General features: G+C 31.8%; 7 protein-coding genes across 7 annotated transcripts; 1 reads left to right on the forward strand and 6 right to left on the reverse strand.

The window, feature by feature from the left end:
* Positions 1 to 33: 33 nt before the first annotated feature.
* PPL_10968 (uncharacterized protein) lies at positions 34 to 1,801 on the reverse strand (the record flags this gene model as incomplete). Its single annotated transcript, XM_020581728.1, has 3 exons — positions 34 to 1,120; positions 1,207 to 1,349; positions 1,418 to 1,801. The coding sequence occupies 3 exons, from the start codon at positions 1,799 to 1,801 to the stop codon at positions 34 to 36; spliced, it is 1,614 nt and encodes a 537-aa protein (XP_020427598.1).
* Positions 1,802 to 2,333: 532 nt separating this feature from the next.
* Positions 2,334 to 4,124, reverse strand: atp5C1 (F0F1 ATP synthase subunit gamma; the record flags this gene model as incomplete). Its single annotated transcript, XM_020581729.1, has 3 exons — positions 2,334 to 3,175; positions 3,329 to 3,375; positions 4,084 to 4,124. 3 exons carry the CDS (start codon positions 4,122 to 4,124, stop codon positions 2,334 to 2,336), a joined length of 930 nt encoding a protein of 309 aa, XP_020427599.1.
* An 892-nt stretch (positions 4,125 to 5,016) lies between these two features.
* On the reverse strand, positions 5,017 to 10,752 carry PPL_10970 (uncharacterized protein; the record flags this gene model as incomplete). The annotated part of the gene is made up of 14 exons (XM_020581730.1): positions 5,017 to 5,525; positions 5,601 to 5,772; positions 6,063 to 6,392; positions 6,494 to 6,625; positions 6,704 to 6,904; positions 7,026 to 7,299; positions 7,384 to 7,483; positions 7,954 to 8,038; positions 8,954 to 8,988; positions 9,716 to 9,784; positions 9,814 to 9,936; positions 10,039 to 10,313; positions 10,412 to 10,611; positions 10,711 to 10,752. The coding sequence occupies 14 exons, from the start codon at positions 10,750 to 10,752 to the stop codon at positions 5,017 to 5,019; spliced, it is 2,547 nt and encodes an 848-aa protein (XP_020427600.1).
* Positions 10,753 to 11,194: 442 nt separating this feature from the next.
* PPL_10971 (ER membrane protein complex subunit 8/9 family protein) lies at positions 11,195 to 11,885 on the forward strand (the record flags this gene model as incomplete). The annotated part of the gene is made up of 2 exons (XM_020581731.1): positions 11,195 to 11,383; positions 11,487 to 11,885. 2 exons carry the CDS (start codon positions 11,195 to 11,197, stop codon positions 11,883 to 11,885), a joined length of 588 nt encoding a protein of 195 aa, XP_020427601.1.
* A 268-nt stretch (positions 11,886 to 12,153) lies between these two features.
* PPL_10972 (uncharacterized protein) lies at positions 12,154 to 13,389 on the reverse strand (the record flags this gene model as incomplete). Its single annotated transcript, XM_020581732.1, has 1 exon — positions 12,154 to 13,389. The coding sequence occupies one exon, from the start codon at positions 13,387 to 13,389 to the stop codon at positions 12,154 to 12,156; it is 1,236 nt and encodes a 411-aa protein (XP_020427602.1).
* Positions 13,390 to 14,381: 992 nt separating this feature from the next.
* PPL_10973 (SGF11 family protein) lies at positions 14,382 to 18,339 on the reverse strand (the record flags this gene model as incomplete). Its single annotated transcript, XM_020581733.1, has 5 exons — positions 14,382 to 14,648; positions 14,746 to 14,813; positions 14,888 to 15,163; positions 15,271 to 18,174; positions 18,255 to 18,339. 5 exons carry the CDS (start codon positions 18,337 to 18,339, stop codon positions 14,382 to 14,384), a joined length of 3,600 nt encoding a protein of 1,199 aa, XP_020427603.1.
* Positions 18,340 to 18,694: 355 nt separating this feature from the next.
* On the reverse strand, positions 18,695 to 19,860 carry PPL_10974 (uncharacterized protein; the record flags this gene model as incomplete). The annotated part of the gene is made up of 2 exons (XM_020581734.1): positions 18,695 to 18,939; positions 19,029 to 19,860. The coding sequence occupies 2 exons, from the start codon at positions 19,858 to 19,860 to the stop codon at positions 18,695 to 18,697; spliced, it is 1,077 nt and encodes a 358-aa protein (XP_020427604.1).
* Between the last annotated feature and the right edge of the window lie 138 nt (positions 19,861 to 19,998).

Genomic DNA, 19,998 nt, shown 5'->3' on the forward strand with positions numbered 1-19,998 from the left:
TGTTTTTATTCTTCCCTTTTATTTTTTTTTGGTTTATTTGATCTTAAAGTTGTAGATTCTAATGAGATTGTTGAATGATCCAATTACTCTGCTTTGATCAGTACGAAGGTCCATGCAACCAGTGGGTGGCTCTTCACCCTCCCTGACAACATTGGAACCACCGAGAAGTGAATAAAGTCTGGTACCATTTTGCTTATCCCAAACCTTGATGGTGTTGTCCTTGGAACCAGAGAAGACTTTCTTGTCGTCAACATAGACACACTGTACCTCTGCGGTGTGGTTGGCGTAGGTTGTCTTTATCTGTCCATTGAAATAGCTGTATACATTGTTTCCAATACCCAAAATGACTTCACTGCTTGTTGCAACCAGACAAGTGACATTTCCATAAGCTGGAAGAACATTGCTCTCGAGAACCGCTCCAGTTGCAGTACTGTAACGAGTCAATCTTCTGGCTTGATCGACAGTTACGTAGTAATCGTTGGTGGCATGATACAAAGTGGCTGGAGTTACTTGATATAATGGCTTGGCAAGCTTTCTCATATCCCAGACACTAAAGTGATCGGAGGTGTTGGTAATCAATCTTCCTTGGTTATCGAACGATACTTTGTATGGTTGTCCAGTGACGTTGATCGACTCCAATGTCTTTCCTAGGTGGATGTCCCAGAGAGAGACACGACTTCCAATGGCAGTGACAACTTGGTCATAGTTATTGGAGTTGAAGCACAACGAGGCGACACGCTCAGTCGAGTTTTGATGTGAGAGAGTTGAGGTGGTTGATCCGCTATCCAAGTCCCATAGCTTGACTGTAGAGTCGGCAGAACCAGTGGCAACGTGGGTTGGACTCATCTGGAGTGATGTAATAGCACCGGAATGACCAACTAAACTGTACCACTCCTTTCCATCCTTCATATTCCAGACTTTACAAGTGGAATCCTGACTACCTGTAGCCATAGTATTATTGATATGAGTGAAGCAATTGATCTTTCCAGTGTGACCTCTGAATGGTGTCATCTTGAAACTACCTGGAACACCCTTTCCCATTGCTTTATAGGCAACCCCATATGATTTATAGCATAGTTTATAATTATTACTATATTCCTCTGGACTACAGAATGGAATCCTATAATTTAATATTTAAAAAGAAAAAAGAATTGTTAGCGACACATACGGAACTAAAAGTTATGTAATAGAATTTTTGTCATTTACATTTGATATAATTTGTGTTTCCATAACCAAGAGTCGTTGGATATTCTGAGGAAATCCTTGCAGACCAATGATAGATTACAAATTTCTTTGGCTTCAAAATTTTGGAATATTTGAATATAAACAATCATTGGAAGGCTAAAGATCTGTAAAAAAAAATATAAATTAATTAAAAATATCAAAAAAAAAAGACTTTTATGATTTTGATACTTACAATTTGATCAACTGGTATTTGTTTTGATTTAATTATTGGTACATTATACTGATGTTCAGTATTGTTATTTTGATCGTTATTAACATTATTGTTGTTGTTATTGTTATTTTGATTGTTATTGTTCTGATTGTTGTTGTTGTTCTGGTTGTTATTGGTGTCAGGTGATTCCTCTGGTACTTCGATACCCTTTAACTTAAGAATCTTGTGGTGAAGTGGGATGTTGATTGCTGGAAGTGGCAAAGAATACTCTTGTCTACAGAATGGACAATTCAAATCACTTTGTGATGCTTTTAAAATACATTGTTTACAGAATGAGTGACCACAAACCAAAGTTATTGGTTCGATATAGAGCTCAAAGCAAACCCAACATTGAAAATCGTACATTATTTATTCTACTATTAATACAAATACAAAATATCTATTTATATGTTAAAAAAATGATTTATTTTTGCAAAAATTAGATTAATTAAATAGCTTTAAAAGTTGGTGGCTCTGATTAAAATTAATCGATGAGCACCCAAATCAAAAAAAAAAAAAAAAAAAACCAAAAACTTTGAGAATTCAACGAATTTTTTTCAATCTATCAGATATTTGATCAACTTTGTGTCAGTAAATTTGGCTCAAACAGAAATTTTGAATAAAACATTGCTGAACAAATAATAAATAATTAAATATTCTAATCTTTAATTTTTTTTTGTTTGTATACAACATTCAACAGTAATTATTTTATTGAGATCACTGTAGTAGTTTTTTAAAGTTATCTATATTTTTTTTTTTTAAGCTTTTCGTCGGTTTGAAAATGAATGAGTTGTGATTGATTGTGTATTATTGTTATTATTAATATTATATAAATTACTATAAAGAAATAAAAAAGTAAAAAGTGAGTGGAGTCATTCAATGTTTACCACTTCTTTGCTTAGTTGGAATCTTCGATAGCAGCGGCACCAGAAGTAATTTCAATGAGCTCACTGGTAATCATGGCTTGACGGACACGATTGTATTGGAGTGAGAGGGCTTGGGAGATTTGCTCACCGTTCTTTGAAGCATTGTCCATGGAAATCATACGGGCGGCAGTCTCAGAGGCACGATTTTGGTAGAGAGCAATCCAGAGGTTGGAAGCCAACGAGAACTCAGAGAGATCCTTCATGGTGGCGGCACGGTCCTCAGTGGTTTGGTATTGGTAGAATTTGTCACGGTTGTGCTCCAACAAGTTGAAACCTGGGACGAATTGGCTCATGACGGCGTAGGACATGGCGTTCTTGAAACGGTTGAAAACCAAGTAGGCACCGTCAAAGTTTGGAACGGCACGGATGATCTTGTCCAAGAAGGCCAAGGTCTCTGGGAAAGAGTAGTCGGACTTTCCAAAGTCACGGGCCGACGAGAACATCTTGGCTGGGTAGGTCGAGGTGATTGGTGAGACACCCTTCATACCAGTGACAGAGACGAGGAATTCGTTGTTGGTATCCTTGCTCAACAATGCTTTGGTGGTACGCATAACTTGATGGTTGACTGGACCACACATACCAGTGTCGGTGGTGACACCGATGATCAATTGCTTGTTGGAACGTTCCTCACCGGTGTTTTGTGGATCCATACCCTCGGTGGAGGTGATCTCTGTAAATAATTTCGATGGTCCTTCGTTGTATCCAAACAAATCCTCAGCTTTCTTCTCTGCAGAACGAAGTCTTGATGAAGCTACCATGTGCAATGTCTTGGTCAACTTGGAGATAGTCTTTACTGTACCCAAACGAACCTTCACTATTTGATTTGAAACAATTCCATATTATTATTATTATTATTATTATTATTATTATTATTTGGTAGTTGATTGATTTTGATATGAATATAAAAATAAGAATTAGTAAACAAATAGTTTTGTTTTTAAACTTAAAGTAATCTAAATAAACATACACTCCTTCAAGGTAGCCATGTTACGTTGTTGTTGAGAGTTGGCAACTCTATAATAAAAAAAAAGGTATTTGTTAGTATCTATTTTTTCTATATCTTTAAGAAGATAGATTTATATTTATAAATTTGATTATCACTATTCATATCATTGTCATTGTAATTTTTGTCTTTTCGCATTATATAATAAAGATCATATGTGTTTTGTTGATATGATATGATATGACTGTTGGATTGTAACTTTGGTTGATTTACTTTAGTAAGGCAGATAATCAGCATTATATTTTAATATAATCTATCTAATTTGAAATGAAATTTCTTTTTTAGATGATCTATAAAACTATTACTGAAAATACTGTTGACCGATCTGTAAAATAACAATTTTTTGTTGCAACTGTTGAAACCAATCCAAAAATAAATCTGTATCTTTATATTGTACTATTTCATAAAATCGATTTTGTATCTTTTACTTGATTATCATCATTATCACCACTGTTCTATTACTTTTACTATTATTTGACTATTATAACTATGACTGGACTATTGCTATGATACTACTATTATTATTATTATTATTATTATTATTATTATTATTATTATTATTATTATTATTATTTAAGATAACAACGACAATGAATGATCATGGCATTATAGTGATTATTATTGAGTTGATGATGATCAATCGGACTATTGATCGATCATTGATCTGTATGCTATATTTTTTTATTTTTTCGGCTGTGTAATCGAAAATTGACATTTACCTAACAAATAATTGGGTTGATGAGATGATAGAACGATTCATTTCTTATTATTCCTATATAGATCGATGCTACAACAACTAAAATGTAAGAAATAAATAAAATTTATAAATCTGATTTCAAAAAAAAAAAAAAATTAAAAAATAAAATGAAAAATATTGTAGTGTTGTTGGGTGAGAGCTGAGAAGGAACTCAATTTAAAAAAAAATGATGCACGCTTTGAGTGATTTGTTTGAAAAAAAATAAAAAAATAATTAAAAAATTATTAAAAAAAAATCATCAAAATTTTTGTATGATCATAGTCACAAACAGTGCGAAAAAAAAAACAAGAAAAAAAAAAAAATGAACCAGACAAAATAAAAAATTCTCAAATTCTGAACTTCATTAACTACAAAATAAATAGATTGGTTATCTTAAAACATGTATGAAAATAATAATAATAATAGATATATGCAAAGGACAAAGATAAAATATATAATGAATACATATCATTTTTTAAAATTTTAAAATTTTCTATTTTTTTATATATATAATGTTTTTAAAGAATAAGAATAATAAATAATAATAAAATAATCTTTTTTTGTATAGTTATTTAGTTATACAGTTGTATTAGTTGTTCGATCTTTTTTTTTTTTTTCTTTTTTTTGATAAATGACTGATCTTGATCGCTGATTGTTGAATGAGCAGAAAGAGTGAGACTGGACGAGATCATTTGAAATTTAGTACTATTTATAGTTATTTATTTTTTATTATTATTTGTTTGTTGTTGTTGTTTGTTGTTGGAGGTTTATTATTATACGGAGAGAGAAAATGTTATGAGAAAGAAGGTAAAGGTAAAGGTGAGTGTGAGGTAATGTTAAGTTAAAGGTAGTAGGGCTGGTGAGAGAAAGGAGATGATGAGGAGGAGGAGGGAACCTATATTAATAAATAAATATATTATAGATCAGAGGAAGCGGGTGGTGATTGGTTGTCAGTTGCTGCTGTGCTCTCTGTTGTTGATGGTGATGGTGTTGGTGTTTGTTGTTGTACTTCTTCTTCTACTTCTTCTTCTTCTTCTACTTCTTCTTCATGTTGTTGTTGTTGATTCTCTTCTGTAGTGTTAGTGTTGGTGTTGATGTTATTTTGTTGGTTGAAGTGTTCACTGTGGTTCTCATTAAATTCAGCGTCGTCATCTGCGTAGTCTTGATCGTTCTTATATTGATGATCGTACTCGTCTTCGTCGTCGTCCTCATAGGAGATGTGATTTTGTTGGTGGTAGTTGTTGTCCATGAATCCTTGGTTATAGGCAAAACTATCGTTGTCATTATCGTAAATCTGATCATCGTCGTCGTCCTCGACCTCTGGTTGCATCATCAAACTCAATTTGAAATCACCCAATGGCTCACTCTCCAAATTTAGGACTGGCTGCAATGAATTCTTTACAAATGATGCCCATCTTGGATTTTCTATTATTTTCAAACAAATAAAAGATTAGACAAACATATATATATTTAAAAGTAAAAGTAGTAGTAGATACATACCATCGGTACATTCCTTAACAGTTGGATTCTCTCTTGATTCATTAATAACACGAGCAATGTGATTCAAAAATCCCATATAACCATATCTGATACCCTTTTCTTTTTTAGTTTCATTGGTATTATCTTCGTCTCCTTGAATAATTCTTTCGACAAGCTTGGAGTCTTTTAATAACTAAACAATGATAATGATGATGATAAGTTAATAAATGATAACAAAACTGTCTATATGGCATATTATATCAATGATACTTACTGAAAGCTTCAACTCTTCATTCTCACTTCCCAAAACGATTTGGCAAATTTGGCTAACTTGGCTGTGGAGCAAATTGTTCCAAGGGTATTGGAAGAACAAATCCTGTTAAAAAAAAAAAAAAAAAAAAAAGAAATGAAAAAAAGAAGGTGATTTGGTCAGCTATTATTATAGATATTAAAGTTAATGATGATTGTAAATAATAAACATACCAAACATGAAGTAAGAATAGCAAGTTCCATAAACTTTTTATCAATACATAAATAACGAGAGTTGATCAAGTCGGCAAAGAACTCGATAATTTTTAATCTGTAGAAACCGAGTGGTGGTGAGAGTGGACCGGTAGTGGTGGTAAAACTGTCTTCGGTGGTCTTCTTTAGCATCTCATTCAAGTCTTGGATATGGATGAGTGACTCTCTGAACAATGAACCCAATTCTTCGAGTGGTGTGGCTGTATTATCGTTGGTATTGTTCTCTTTATGTCTTCTCAATAACTTAATTATAACCGTCAGACCATGGAGGAAACTGGTTCCCAATGGTACCTATAAAATAAAAATAAAAAAAGAAAAATATTAACAATTATTATTAGTTTAATTGAAGAACTTTATCATTCATCATTATAATACTACTAATTGGTACATACATCATTTAAAATAAAATTGTAAAGTTTCTTAATCATTTCTTCACCCTCCAACTTGACAATCAATGGTGATTCTGTATAGGAGTTGTTCAACTCTACAATCTCAGATAGAATGAATGATGCATTCTCGTGGAACTATTGAATTAAAAAAAAAAAGAGTTGTTAGTTTTTAATGTGATCACAATATACTAATAGTATAGTTTATCTAATTACCTCTGAATCCAAAGATGGATCGAATTTGGCAACGATTCCACCAATTAAATCGGATTTATCCAACCACTCCAAAGTACCGGCGCCACCTTGGAATTCTTCTATGCTGATGATCTTGAGTAGGATCTCAACGACTGGTGATTTGTCGAGGTGTTGAATGAATTTATCAATAATGTTTTCTTGCTTCTTAATATAAGACATAGTCTATTATTTGATTAATTAAGAAGAAATGAAAAAAACAAATAGTAATAAAAAAGAAAAAAGATAATGTAAATATAAATATAATAGGTACTTGATTAAATGGTTAGTTAATAATAATAATTACCTCAATGGTCTTTCTACCTAAAAAGTTGATGGCAACTTTACTGATATAGGAGGAGAGCGAAAGGTTAAAGTTTGGTTGGTCCAAAATCTCATACAACTGTGAAAGATATTTGTTTTCATCTTTATAGACGGCATCGATCAAAGCAGGGATATCCATACAGAGAATCTCTGAAGCCAAATAGGGGTATGACTCTTTGCGCTTTCTATCGGCTTCTTCCGGTGCCTCTTTAGTGACATACTCGAACAACAATCCAAGTTGTTCAGGTTTGACAAGACTATTATTATTTATTTAATTAATATATATTAATATATAATAAAATACAAAGCGTAGATAATAATAATAATAACTAATAACTTACTAATCAATTAATCTTTGATTTTGTAATTTACATTCTTGTAGGAATTCATCTTCGTCCAACAACTCCTCAAGAGTGTATTGATTACGGTCGAGGATGGTCTCTATGTGTGATATTGGGTGAAAACCAAAACTTCGCCAAAAACTCATTGTGGGCTATCTGTTTATATATTAATTATCCTGTATGAGGTGAAAAGTGTGAGCGTTCTTGGTTATAATATCTATATATTTGAATAAATAGGTAGGTAGGTAACTGGTCAGTATTAATTTCATTTTAGTCAACTAAATTAAATTTTTATTATTGGTGAATGAATATCATTCAATTGAATGAATAAAACAAAACAAAATAAAAATAACAAACAAACTAAAACAAACTTAAATAGTAACTCTTATATCCAATCCAATATCCAATTCTTAACGATTTATATTATATCATAACCTGTTTATTGCTCAAATTTGAGTGGCACAATCAAATGTCTGATATTCATCTTGTTCTATCTTGTCTTTGTTTGTTGGTCATGATTTGCTATCTTATTTTTAGATGTAAAGTCTTGTAATTATGTTATGTAGGTACCTAACAATGTGAATATATAAAATACGCCTAATGAATTTGCTGTTGTTGTTGTTGTCGTTGATAATGTTACAAGTTGATGATTTGACTTTAAAAAATAAGTATAATCTAAAGCTTATATATTTAGTAGTACAGAAAATGCCAGCAATAAAAATAAAAATAAAAAAAAGTATGGCGTTGATTTCAAAGTTGGTCGATTTCCAAATGTATGACTTTAATTCAAAAAAATAACTGATGATGTTGATGAAAATAAATATTGTTTTGGCTGTGTTTTTTTTTTTTGTTATCAGTGGTATATCTCTCTAACACTCCACTAAAAAATTTGATGAAAGCGGGATTGCAAAAAAAAAAAAAAAGTGAAAAAAATCAAAAAAAAAAAAAAAAAACATTCAAAAAAAAAAAAAAAAAAAAAATTTTTGAGATAAAAAAAAAAATGACACAAAAATATTACAAGTTAAAATTTGCTTGTTTAAGTGATTATTCCAAAAGAAGATTTTGATGGTATAAGAATGAATTACTAATTAATTAATTAATTGATTGATTGATTGACTTTTGGATGATTACTATTGCTATTATTGTTTAATTGAGTGCTTATTGTTTAATAGATTGTCATCATGTTTTAATAAATCTAGATTATGATGCCCTGTTTGTTATATCTGTGTGTGGATGTACATTCGCAAAAACTGAATATTTCTTTTTTTTTTTTTGAATAATAGTAGTTATAAGATATAAAATAAAATAAAAAAACTACTTAAGTGTGTGAAGTCCAAAAGAAGATGGGACTGGCACTTTGTTTGTTTGTTTGTTCAAACAATGTGATGTGTAAAACAATATTAAAACCTATATAGGTTTCGATCGAATTCTGGTCGATTTCAAAGATGAGTTCTTCTGTGATTAATTTTTGTTATTTTCTATATATATATATGTAGAAGAGATGTATGATTCGATTATTATCTTTGATGGATCGATCTATCCCTAGGTTCGATCGATATGTTATTTTTACTCTAAGCCAACAATAATCACAATCTATCTCTATATCTATCTTCAATATAAAGATAGGTCCTAAATACAACAACCAACTATTATTATTATTTCTAGATTAATATATTCTATTTTTATCTTTCAATCTATCTATCTATCTACTTTGATTCGCATTTACAACAACAAAAGTTGGTCTTTACTTCTTCTTTACTCCTTCACTTCTTATTTTAACTTTCTAATTTAAAATATGAAAACACACAAGAAAATGAAGATATGTTGAAATGTTACTTTTTTTGTTTTTTTTTTTTTTTGTTTTGGTGTTTTATGATTTTTTTATAATAATACAATACTTTTAAATATAATATAATATATAAAAGATTATTCTTAATTATTGTTTGTATCAAGACTAATTTTGATTTTTTATTTTTTTTATTTTTATTTTTTTTTGATTTTTTTCAATCAACACACAACCACCTTTTTTTTTTTTGTTTTTTGTTTTTGTTTTTTTTAATTTTTTTTTTAACGTTACTGAACCAATTAATTTGATTGAACTTAACATTATTATTTGATGATATGTTTTATTATTATTTGATTTGACTCAACTAAAATGAATATCACATCTAATAAAATAAATAAAATATTGATTTTTAAAAAGGTTTATTTTTATTATTTTTATTTGTTAAGTTTACTCTTTTTTTTTTGTTTTCTTTTTTGCTTGTTTTGTTATTGATTGATTAATATAGGTTGGGTTGGTTTGCAATCGATTACTGTGATTGTAAATTACAAGTTGGATGTGGATTGGGTTGGTTGGTTTTTGTTGTGTTTTTAATAAGTAAATAAACAAACTCTCTCTCTTAAAAAAATAAAATAAACTAAATTAGCCCTCCCAGAATCTTGGAAGTTCATTAGCTGGAATCATTCTTCTTTCTACACCATTACTATCGATGACACAAAGTCTAATAACACCACCTGATGATCCATCTCTAAACATAGCAAGTGCCAACGCTAAAATGAATGATTAAATGATAAAGATTGATGATTAGTAAATTTGATTTAAAAATTATGAATGAATATGTTTGATAATGATAATAGTTAATGATGACATACAGTTCTTTACAAATTCTACACATTCATCTTTTGTCATATCTGGTTTAAATTTAGAATCGCAGTAACCATAGATGTAGGTTGAACCGGAACCACCGATGGCAAATGGCTGTTGGACCATCGATCCACCCAGTGAAATATTGTAAACGCTTCCACCATTGTGCTTATCCCAACCGGCTACAATGATACCGGCCAACAAGTTATTCTTGTTGTTATAGCAAAGTAGTTGAAATAGTGATGCTGCTGTTTTTACATCTGGATCGTCTCCAAGTTCAGAGCTATATAACAATATTGATGAGTCATCAAATATATATATATATATATATTAATATCATTCATTTAATAAATAATATTAATATCATTGTTTGTTACATACTTATGCATTTCAAGATAGTATCTAACATAGTCAGAGATTGCTTGAGTATCGGCAGCGGAACCTGATCTACAACAATAAATCTTTTCGTGGATCGGTGTAATCTTGTTGGTTACACGATTGGCAACATATGATCCTGTAGTAGTTCTTGAGTCTGCACCCATAACAACACCACCGTTGTAAGCAACTGCCATAATTGATGTCTAAATAATAATAAAAAAAGTTAGTTTTAATAAAGTTTTAATGAGTATGCTTTTAGTTAGCTTTCATAATTTAATAGATATTAGATTAGTTGAACATACACCTAAATCAACGGCATTTGATAACCATTCTGGAGCTTCCATTTTTTTTATATATATATCGATTATCTATATAGTATTATTGAATAATGAAGTGGTTTATAAAAAAAACAAACAAAAGTGATATTATATAATATCAAAATAGGAAAGTAATAAATATGTACAAACAAATAATAGATTAAAAAAAATATAAAAAAAAAAGTAAAATAAAATGTGTGTTTTAAATTAATTTCAATTTTAGTTTTTGTGTTATTTTTTTATTATTTATTATGATTGGAATGAAGTTCACCACACAGTCAACCAACCTTTATCAAAAAATAAAAATGATCACAACAATTTTAAAAAATAATTTGAAATTAAAATTAAAAAAAAGTTTTTTTTTGATCATATTTTTTAATTTTAATTATAAGTTTTAATTAATTTCACACGCTTATTTATTATAAATAATATTAATCATTACAGTCAATCGATCAATCAAGATCTAATCATGTCAGAGATCACCATATCATTGCAATCATTTTTAAAGATACATTCACATTCATTCAAGTATTGTACGAATGCAGTGAACGGAATATTATTGGGATATGTCGAAAAGTCAGTATTGAATATCACCGATGTCATTCCACTGTCACACTCAATGACACTGTTACCAATGTTTGAAGTTGCATTAATACAGGTAGGTTATGAATCATTTTATCATTATCATTATTGTCGTTTTTGATAATATAATATGTTAATTAATAATATTGTTATGTATGAATTAATCAATATATATATAGATAGAAGCATATTGTAAGATAAATCAAATAGAAATGATTGGATATTATTATGCCAATGAGAATACATTTGAAAAGGATTTGGAGCCAATTGCAAAGAGAGTGGCAGATAAACTGTATAATGAATTGAATTCAATGTGTTTTTTGGGTGTCACAGAGATAAATGAGGATAATCCACTCGGTCTCATTCCAATCGGTAGAAACAATGAAAATCAATGGGTAAAGAGTAGCATTAAACAATTGAGACTCACTGGAGACAAACAATCACCATCTTATCCGAAATCAATGATTCAAGCACATGTCAAAGATGGAAAACTTACACAATTCAACGATTTCGAAGACTATTTAAATAATCCTACTTTAGATTGGTTAAATAGACCATCTTCTTCTTCTTCACAGTAAATAATAGTAATAATAATAATAAAACCAAATATACACATATATATATGTTATTAATAACAAAAAAAAAAGGTAATATTTATTTTATTGTCGAAATGAATCGATTTAAGTTAATTTATCATATTATTGTTGTTGTTTGATGGATGATTAAATTGGAAATAATTTTAATATGATTGATGGATGGATGAAAAAGTTGATTGATTAATTGATGGATGGATGAATTATTATTATTGATTAAAAATAATTGGATAAATAATTATTAATATTATCTTTAGGCAGTTGGATTCTTTTCACATACTGGTATTCCATTTTCCCAGATAATGTGATAATCGCATTGATCACATTTAGCACCATAGAAGTTGTTTCTACAGGAACAGGTTCCGTAGTTACAGAGAGTGAATGGAACGTTTCCACATTCGTAGTCTTGGACACAGAAGAGTGGTTGGTTCTCACGATAGCACTTGGGGATACCGTTATTCCATTGAATTCTACCGCTGCAGGTTTCACATTGATCACCACTGAATCCAGTAGCACAATAGCATTGATTTTGACGGGCAACTGTTGCGGTGTCGTAGAGAACTTTGGTCTTACCGGTGGCAACTTCGATACTGATGATTTGATTGTCGTTCTGGTAGTAGACGAAACCTTCACTGTATTTAATGGTACCGGCTTTGGTGTCGGACGACAATTGCTTCTTGGTGGATGGGTTGGCGAGACTGACTTGGTAGATGCCGGTCGAGCTAGTATAGAAGATATCGGTATCGCTTGAGGTCATACCGTGGATGTAGCTCGATTCGTTGAAGATAGCAGACAACTTGGACTTGTCGCAGTTTACACAGGTGGTGTCGGCTTGGTAGAAGCTGGTTCCGGCGGCACTATTGGCAGAGAAGTAGAGCTTGCCGTTGTAGTATGACATTCCACTGCAGGTCTGTCCGGTGTACATGGTAGTGTTATCACGACGATCCTCAAAGGTCATTGGAATCTTGTTGTATTTTCTGATATCGAGATCGCAGCTGTACATAATGTTGTTCTTCTCGTCGAATGCCATTCCCAGGTAGACAGAGAGGACCGACCAGACTTGGGTGAAAACATGGTTGGCGTATGGACCGATTCCGGCGTTGCCAGCGGTAGCCTTGCTGTTGACGACGTATGGGATATGCTTGCTCTCGAGATAGTTGTACATTTGAACGACACGCTGTCCATTCTGAACGTTGGCATCGGATTCGATCTCTTCGATCACCTCGAATTCACCACCGTCCATAGAGACACGACCAAAGAAAGAAGCACCGTCCGGTCTGTTATCGACGGCACCCAGATTGTTGATGAAATTAATGGTGTGTTGTCCATTGTCCAAACCGAATCCCGGAAGCATATGCTTGGCAGTCATATTGTAGCAATGAGCGAATGGCTGAGTTCCACACTCGTAGCTCTGGGAGCAACTCTTGGCTCGGGCAGCAACGGCACCCACCACCAACAAAGCACAAAACAATTGTTTAAAAATTTTCATTCTTTAAAATAATAATAATAATTTATATACTGACAATAATAATAATTTACAATATTTGATTTTAACATAAAATATGTATATAATAAGAAACAAAAAAAAAGATTAATTTAAATATGTAAATATATATTTGATTTAATTAAATATATTAAATATGATTTGAATTTAGAATGAATCAATTGGATTATCTATTTATACTTTTTTGTTACATTGAATTGTTTATAGGTTTTTTTTTTGTTCACTGTGTAGGGGGAACAGTGTGTTGTGTTGTCGTCAGTATACCTTTCATTTACTTTCAAATGCTCTTTTTTAGTAATATATATATCAGTTTGTTTTGTTTGTTTTTTTTTTTTTTCATATTAAAATTATCTTAAAGATAAGATGTCCATCCACCACCTTGAACATGTTGATAAAGAATGGTGTTGTTTGAAAAAAAATAAAAAGAAACAAAGTGTGAATTAACCAAATTAAATTTACTTTTAAAAAACAAAAAATATGTGTGTGAATTTCATTTTTCATATATTGGGTGTCAATCACACAAATAATATACATAAAAACATATTTGGAATCTTAGGTTATAAATATGTGTGTGTTGATTTATTATTTAAAAACAAAAAAATTGATTTATTCTTTAAAGATTATGTAATTCATTACTTTCTTTATTGGAAAGTTGATGTTAGAAAAAAAAGACAAAAAAGTAATTGAACAACAATGTAACAAATAACAAATAGATATTTTAGGTATGAACATATATGATTATCATATCTTTCCAAATCAAATATATATTTATAATGCGGTTTCATTTAAATATATTTTATTCCTTTGAATTCAGATTTTACAATATTTTTCCTACTTTGGGTCGATAATTAGAAGTAGAGATCTAAACTTGTCCAATCTTTAAGTTTACCTTTCCGAATAATTATTACTTGAATATATAATATTAAATTATGCATAACAATTGAAGTGATTATGATAATAATAAAAATAAAAAGTTTTTAAACTTTATTTCTTTTTTGTTGTCTTTCTTGAATTTCATCTCCTTCAACATCAACAAATTCACCTAGTGATAAGTCTAAATATTCATTGTTGTTTTGGTGATTGTTGCTGTTGTTGCTAAGAGGTGAGTTTATCTTTTTCACCTTACCGGTATTCTTTCCCATTAGTTTCTGTCTAATCTGTTCTCTCTGTTCATCACTATGTTGTGGACATCTCAATGTTTTAGTACACATCTTACCTGTACTATTTGAAACTACACCACACATCTATAGTTATTATTAATTACAATTCAAAATGTTATTATTAAAAACGTTTTTAAGGATAGAGCATTAATTAATTACAATAATAGTAATAACTACTTACTTTATCTAAAATACTATGAATCTTTTCAGGTGATTGTGATTTAATTGTGTCTAAAGAATGTGCTTGTTCTATTTTAAATAAAAAGAAAGTAAAGTGAGTATGTAAGTATAATGGAGTACAAAAGGTTTGACAAATAACCTACTTGGTCTAGATTTTCTCTTGGAACCTTTTCCACGTGGTTCATAGTCATCGTCAGACTCCTCAGACATTGAGTTCTTATCGTTGTTTTGTAACTGTAAGAGATGATCATTATTGGTTTTTCTAGTTAGTCTTGTAGTTCTTCCCATTCCCATACATTTTTCAAGATGTGGTGCATATCTCGATGAGTTCACCATCGATTCACATTTTAAACATTCAAACATATCACTTTGATTTTTAGTAACTTGTCCATATACATCTAATCCTTTTCTTATATATTCTATATATATATTGTTAAAGAGAGAGAAAGAGAGATATAATTTTTAATTAAAATTGAATAACAAAAAGATAATATATATATATATATATATAATGTAATACACATACCATTATCATTTATATCGCAATTTAAACAAAGTTTACCAGTATGATAATCTCTATGTGTTTCAAAGTAAATATCTAGGAGTACTTCTTCTAGTAGGTCAGAATATATTTCATAGGTTATTTCATCCTCAAAGGTCTTCCTTGACTCCGCATCGGATAGATCGATTGATTGATCACCCAATTCTTGCTCATCGGTATCCATTTCAGTTTCATTGCTATTCGGTTCTGATGGCGTATCAACATTATTCTTTTCTTGATCTTCTTGCTTAATTGTTGGTGTACTAACTGATTCTATTGTTGTTGTTACTGATGGTACTCCTACTTCTGTTGTTGCTGTTAAAGTATTGGAATTATTATTATTGCTTGGTGACATTGCTCTTTTAACCACTACTACTTCTTCCATGGTAGTAGGTATTGCAATGCCCGGTAGTTGTAAATTGGGTGATGTTGTATTCGATGTCGATGCCGAGAAGGTAGAGGTTGTTGCGCTAACAAGTTCATTTGAGTTGTTGTTGTTCTGTACATTCAATGCTGGAGCTGTTGCCGTTGCCGACGCTACCACCGCTGCATTGCTACTCGTTGCCGCTCCAACAGTTGATGGCTGCTTTGTCAATGCAGTTGGCTGAGTGGTGGTTGTCGATGTCGTTGTTGCTTTAGCTTGTTTATCTTGATCCTTCTTTGTAATAGGTGCTTTTGGTTTAGCTTGTTGTTGTTTCGATGCTTTAGAGCTACTTTTTGCTGTTGCAGCCGCTCCTCTTTTAGTTGTCGCTTTCTCATCCTCACTTTCGCTTTCACTCTCTGATTCGCTACCACTTCCACTTCCACTGCTTGTGTCTTCTGTCTCACTGCCACTTCCACTGCTTGTATCCTCTGTTTCGCTGCCACTTCCACTGCTACTGCTGCTGTCAGTGTAGCTATAGTCACTATCGTCGTCATCGTCACTGGTGTCATATGAAGAGGATGTACTCTCGTAGTCACTTTCGTCGCCACTATCGTCGTCACTTCTCTTTTTCTTTCTACCAATACCTTGATTGATGTTACTACCTTTACCCTTATTTCCACTTCCACTACCAGCACCACCACTTTTTGAACTGTCTTTAGAGGTATTCTTTCCACTGCTATTGGAAGTAGATTTTTTATTTCCACCACTACCATTTCCACTCTTTCCACTGTTGTTTCCACTTCCGCTGCCACCACTACTGCCACCAGCGCCACCTCCACCACTATATCTGGATGATGATGAGGATGTTGCCAGTGAGACATTGGTTCCGCTCGAAGACTTTCCAAGATTGGGACTTCTCATGCTAGTACTACTACCATCATGAGAAGGAGATAGTATCTTTGCTGACGAGGTTGATGAAGATAGCTTGCCAGACGATGATGATGATGTTAATGCTCCGCCTGTTTTCATCGAAGAGCTGTTATACTCTGGACTATCTTTTAAATTGGAAGAAGAGGTAGAAGTAGATGAAGATTTACTTCCACTACCACTTGTTTTATCTTTGTCCTTGTCACGTGACCTGCTTCTATCTCTTCGACTATCGCGATCTCTATATCTACTATCTCTGCTATCTCTACTGTCTCTACTGTCTCTATCTCTATCTCTATCGCGATCTCTGTCTCTATCGCGATCCCTGTATCGACTGTCTCTGCTATCTCTGCTGTCTCTACTGTCTCGACTGTCTCTACTATCACGATCTCTGTCTCTATCGCGATCTCTATCACGATCTCTGTCTCTATCGCGATCTCTCTCTCTGTATCTATCGCGATCTCTATCTCTATCGACATCTCTATCTCTTTCTCTACTGTTTCTAGTGCTTCCACCGCCACTTCCACCGCCACTTGTTGTCGATTTCTTGATATCATTACTACTGTTGTTCAATGAAGAAGACCGACTACTACTATTACTTGTAGTTCCATCTTTTGGTATCTCTTTACTATTCTTTAATGAAGATGATCCAGATCCTCCAGTTGCAGTAGTATTGCCAGCTGCAATGGCAGCAGCAGCAGTTGTTGTAGGTGTTGCTATAGTTTGAATATTTGGGGCACTACTTGTTAGTTTATCTTTTTCTTTTTCTTTTTCTTTATCTTTATCTTTTTCTTTGTCTTTATCTTTATCTTTATCTTTTTCCTTTTCTTTATCCTTTTCTTTATCTTTATCTTTTCTACTTCCACTATCTCTATCTCTGTCTCTATCCCTCTCATTTCTATTACTTCTACTGCTACTACTACCACCTCCACTTCCACCTCCGCTACTACTAGCTTTTCTATCTTTATCTCTACTACCACCACCACCAGTGGATGTAGTAGTTGACCTTGTTGTAGCAGTTTGATCTGAACTTCTTCTCCTGTCTCTACTATCACTTCTGTTTCTATCACGATCTCTATTACGGTCTCTGTCACGATCACGATCGCGATCGCGATCTCTATCCCTGTCTCTGTCACGATCACGATCACGATCACGATCTCTGTCTCTGTCCCTGTCTCTGTCACGATCACGATCTCTTTCAGCTCTACTGCTACTACTCTGACTGCTTCTATCACGATCACGATCACGATCACGACCTCTACTATTTTCTCTACTGTTATCTCTACTATCTCTCTTGTCTCTTTCTTTATCTTTGTCTTTGTCTTTGTCTTTGCTATTACTAGAGGTTATAGTTGGAGTTGACGACAATGATGAAGACAATGTTGTCTTGTTGCTGTTGTTGTTAACGCCAGCAGTAGCAGAGCCACCACCTACATTATTAATATTATTATTACCAACAACATTCCCAGCATTAAAGCCTCCTATTGAATTGCCACTGGTAGTCAAATCGATACCACCACCAGCAGCACCACCACCAACATTCAACCTATTGGAAGGTGACTCTGATATATCGCTATTTGGTGTAGTTTCTAAAGATGCTTTTTCAAATATATATATATATTAAATATTAGAAACTGGTAATCAAACATCGAAATTGACTAAACATATTGTTATTTACCTAATGTTATATTTGAAGAAGATGATGTAGAGGAACTTAGAGGTGAAGTATGTTCAAAGTTGGTTGGACTACTATTTAGTGACATTATAAATATATATATATCAAAAAAAAATAACAAAATAGTGAGATGTCTTCAAACTAATTACTACTACTTCAACTTTCAACTTTCAAACTAATGTTGTTTTAAAAATATTTATTTATCGATCACACATAAATTAATTTTCTGGATATATTATGACTTTATTATCATTGCAATGTATTATTTTATTATTATTGTTTGTTATATATATTGATGATTTTTAAAAAAAAAAATAACTTTTGAAAGAAAAGAATCACATGTATATTGGTTTTAAACGTTTAGGAATTCCAATTTATAAATCTGAGAGAGAGAGAGATAATTAATTAGCTAATTTTACTTTATAAATATATATTAATTTATTTTATCTCTTTTTCTTTTTATTATTGTTGTTGTTAGATTTATTATTAGTTGATGATGATGATGATGTTGTTGTTGCAGTCAAAGTCGACGGGTATAATAAAAAGAATTTAGAAGTTGAACCAGTACCTCCACCATGACATTTCTTAAACTTCTGACCCGATTTACATAGACAACTATCGTTTGGTCCTACTTTCTGTTGTTTCATTACATCTAATCCTTTTGATGCTCTATATCTATTGATTGCATCTATACAGAATATAATATTATAATGATTGATTGATTAATTAATAAACTTTAAGATGAATATAATAATAATAATTCATTGATTTACTTACCGAATAGTTGATTTACAACGGCGGTTTGATCATTTAAAGGTAAATTTAGTTTATCTATATACTTTTGAAAAAGATATGGATCTACTTCCACCAGAGGCAATGCTTTGTCGTCAAGCTTTAAAAGTTGTTCAATTACACTTTGATTCCATTCGTTATCATTAAAGATAACACTTCCTTTCAATGTTTTTTCTTCTGTCGATGATGATGTTGTTGATGATTCTGTTGATGATGATGACTCTGTTATTGTTGATGATGTTGTTGGTTCTGTATTATTATTTATAATGCTATCAAGTGAAACAATTTCATTGATTAATGAAATTGCTCTTAATAGAGATGAATCGATAGGAGTTGTTATCAACTCGTTGACCTTGAAGAGTTGTGGTTCTGCTTCGAGCAGTGTCATCGATGCTGTTTCATGAACATTGATAGCGCGGCACTCTACGTTCATTGTCGACGGTAACTCCAGCACTTCTTGCCAGATCTGATCGATCTCTGCATTCGCCTCGGCTTGCTTATACTTTGGTTCCGTTGTCAGTGGAATATTATGACATCTCCAAACTGTTGTCTTGATATCCTGTTGTTGTTGTTGTTGTTGCTGCTGCTGTTCAAGTTGTTGACGATGATACTTTATTTCATTCATCAATAAATCCGTTACCAATTCACCTGAATGCAAATCCAAATGCATTATTGATATCAATGAGAATGACGATGATGATGCAGCTGTTGTTTTGATAACGAAAACACTTGAGTCCAATGTTACATTATCACAATACAATCTTACATCTGATTTTGTTGTTCTACCAACAAAACCACTAGGAATTAAATAACTCATCGCTCTATTTTATCTATCTGAGTTAATAAAAAAAAATTTTGAAAACGAAAACTATTAATTCAATACAAAGACAATTTTTGGTTTACTTTTACTCATCATTTTTAAAATAAATTTTATTTTTCCAACCATTGTCGTTAT

Source organism: Heterostelium album (genome assembly GCF_000004825.1).
Source record: "Heterostelium album PN500 unplaced genomic scaffold PPL_contig20, whole genome shotgun sequence".
Classification (NCBI taxonomy): domain Eukaryota; phylum Evosea; class Eumycetozoa; order Acytosteliales; family Acytosteliaceae; genus Heterostelium; species Heterostelium album.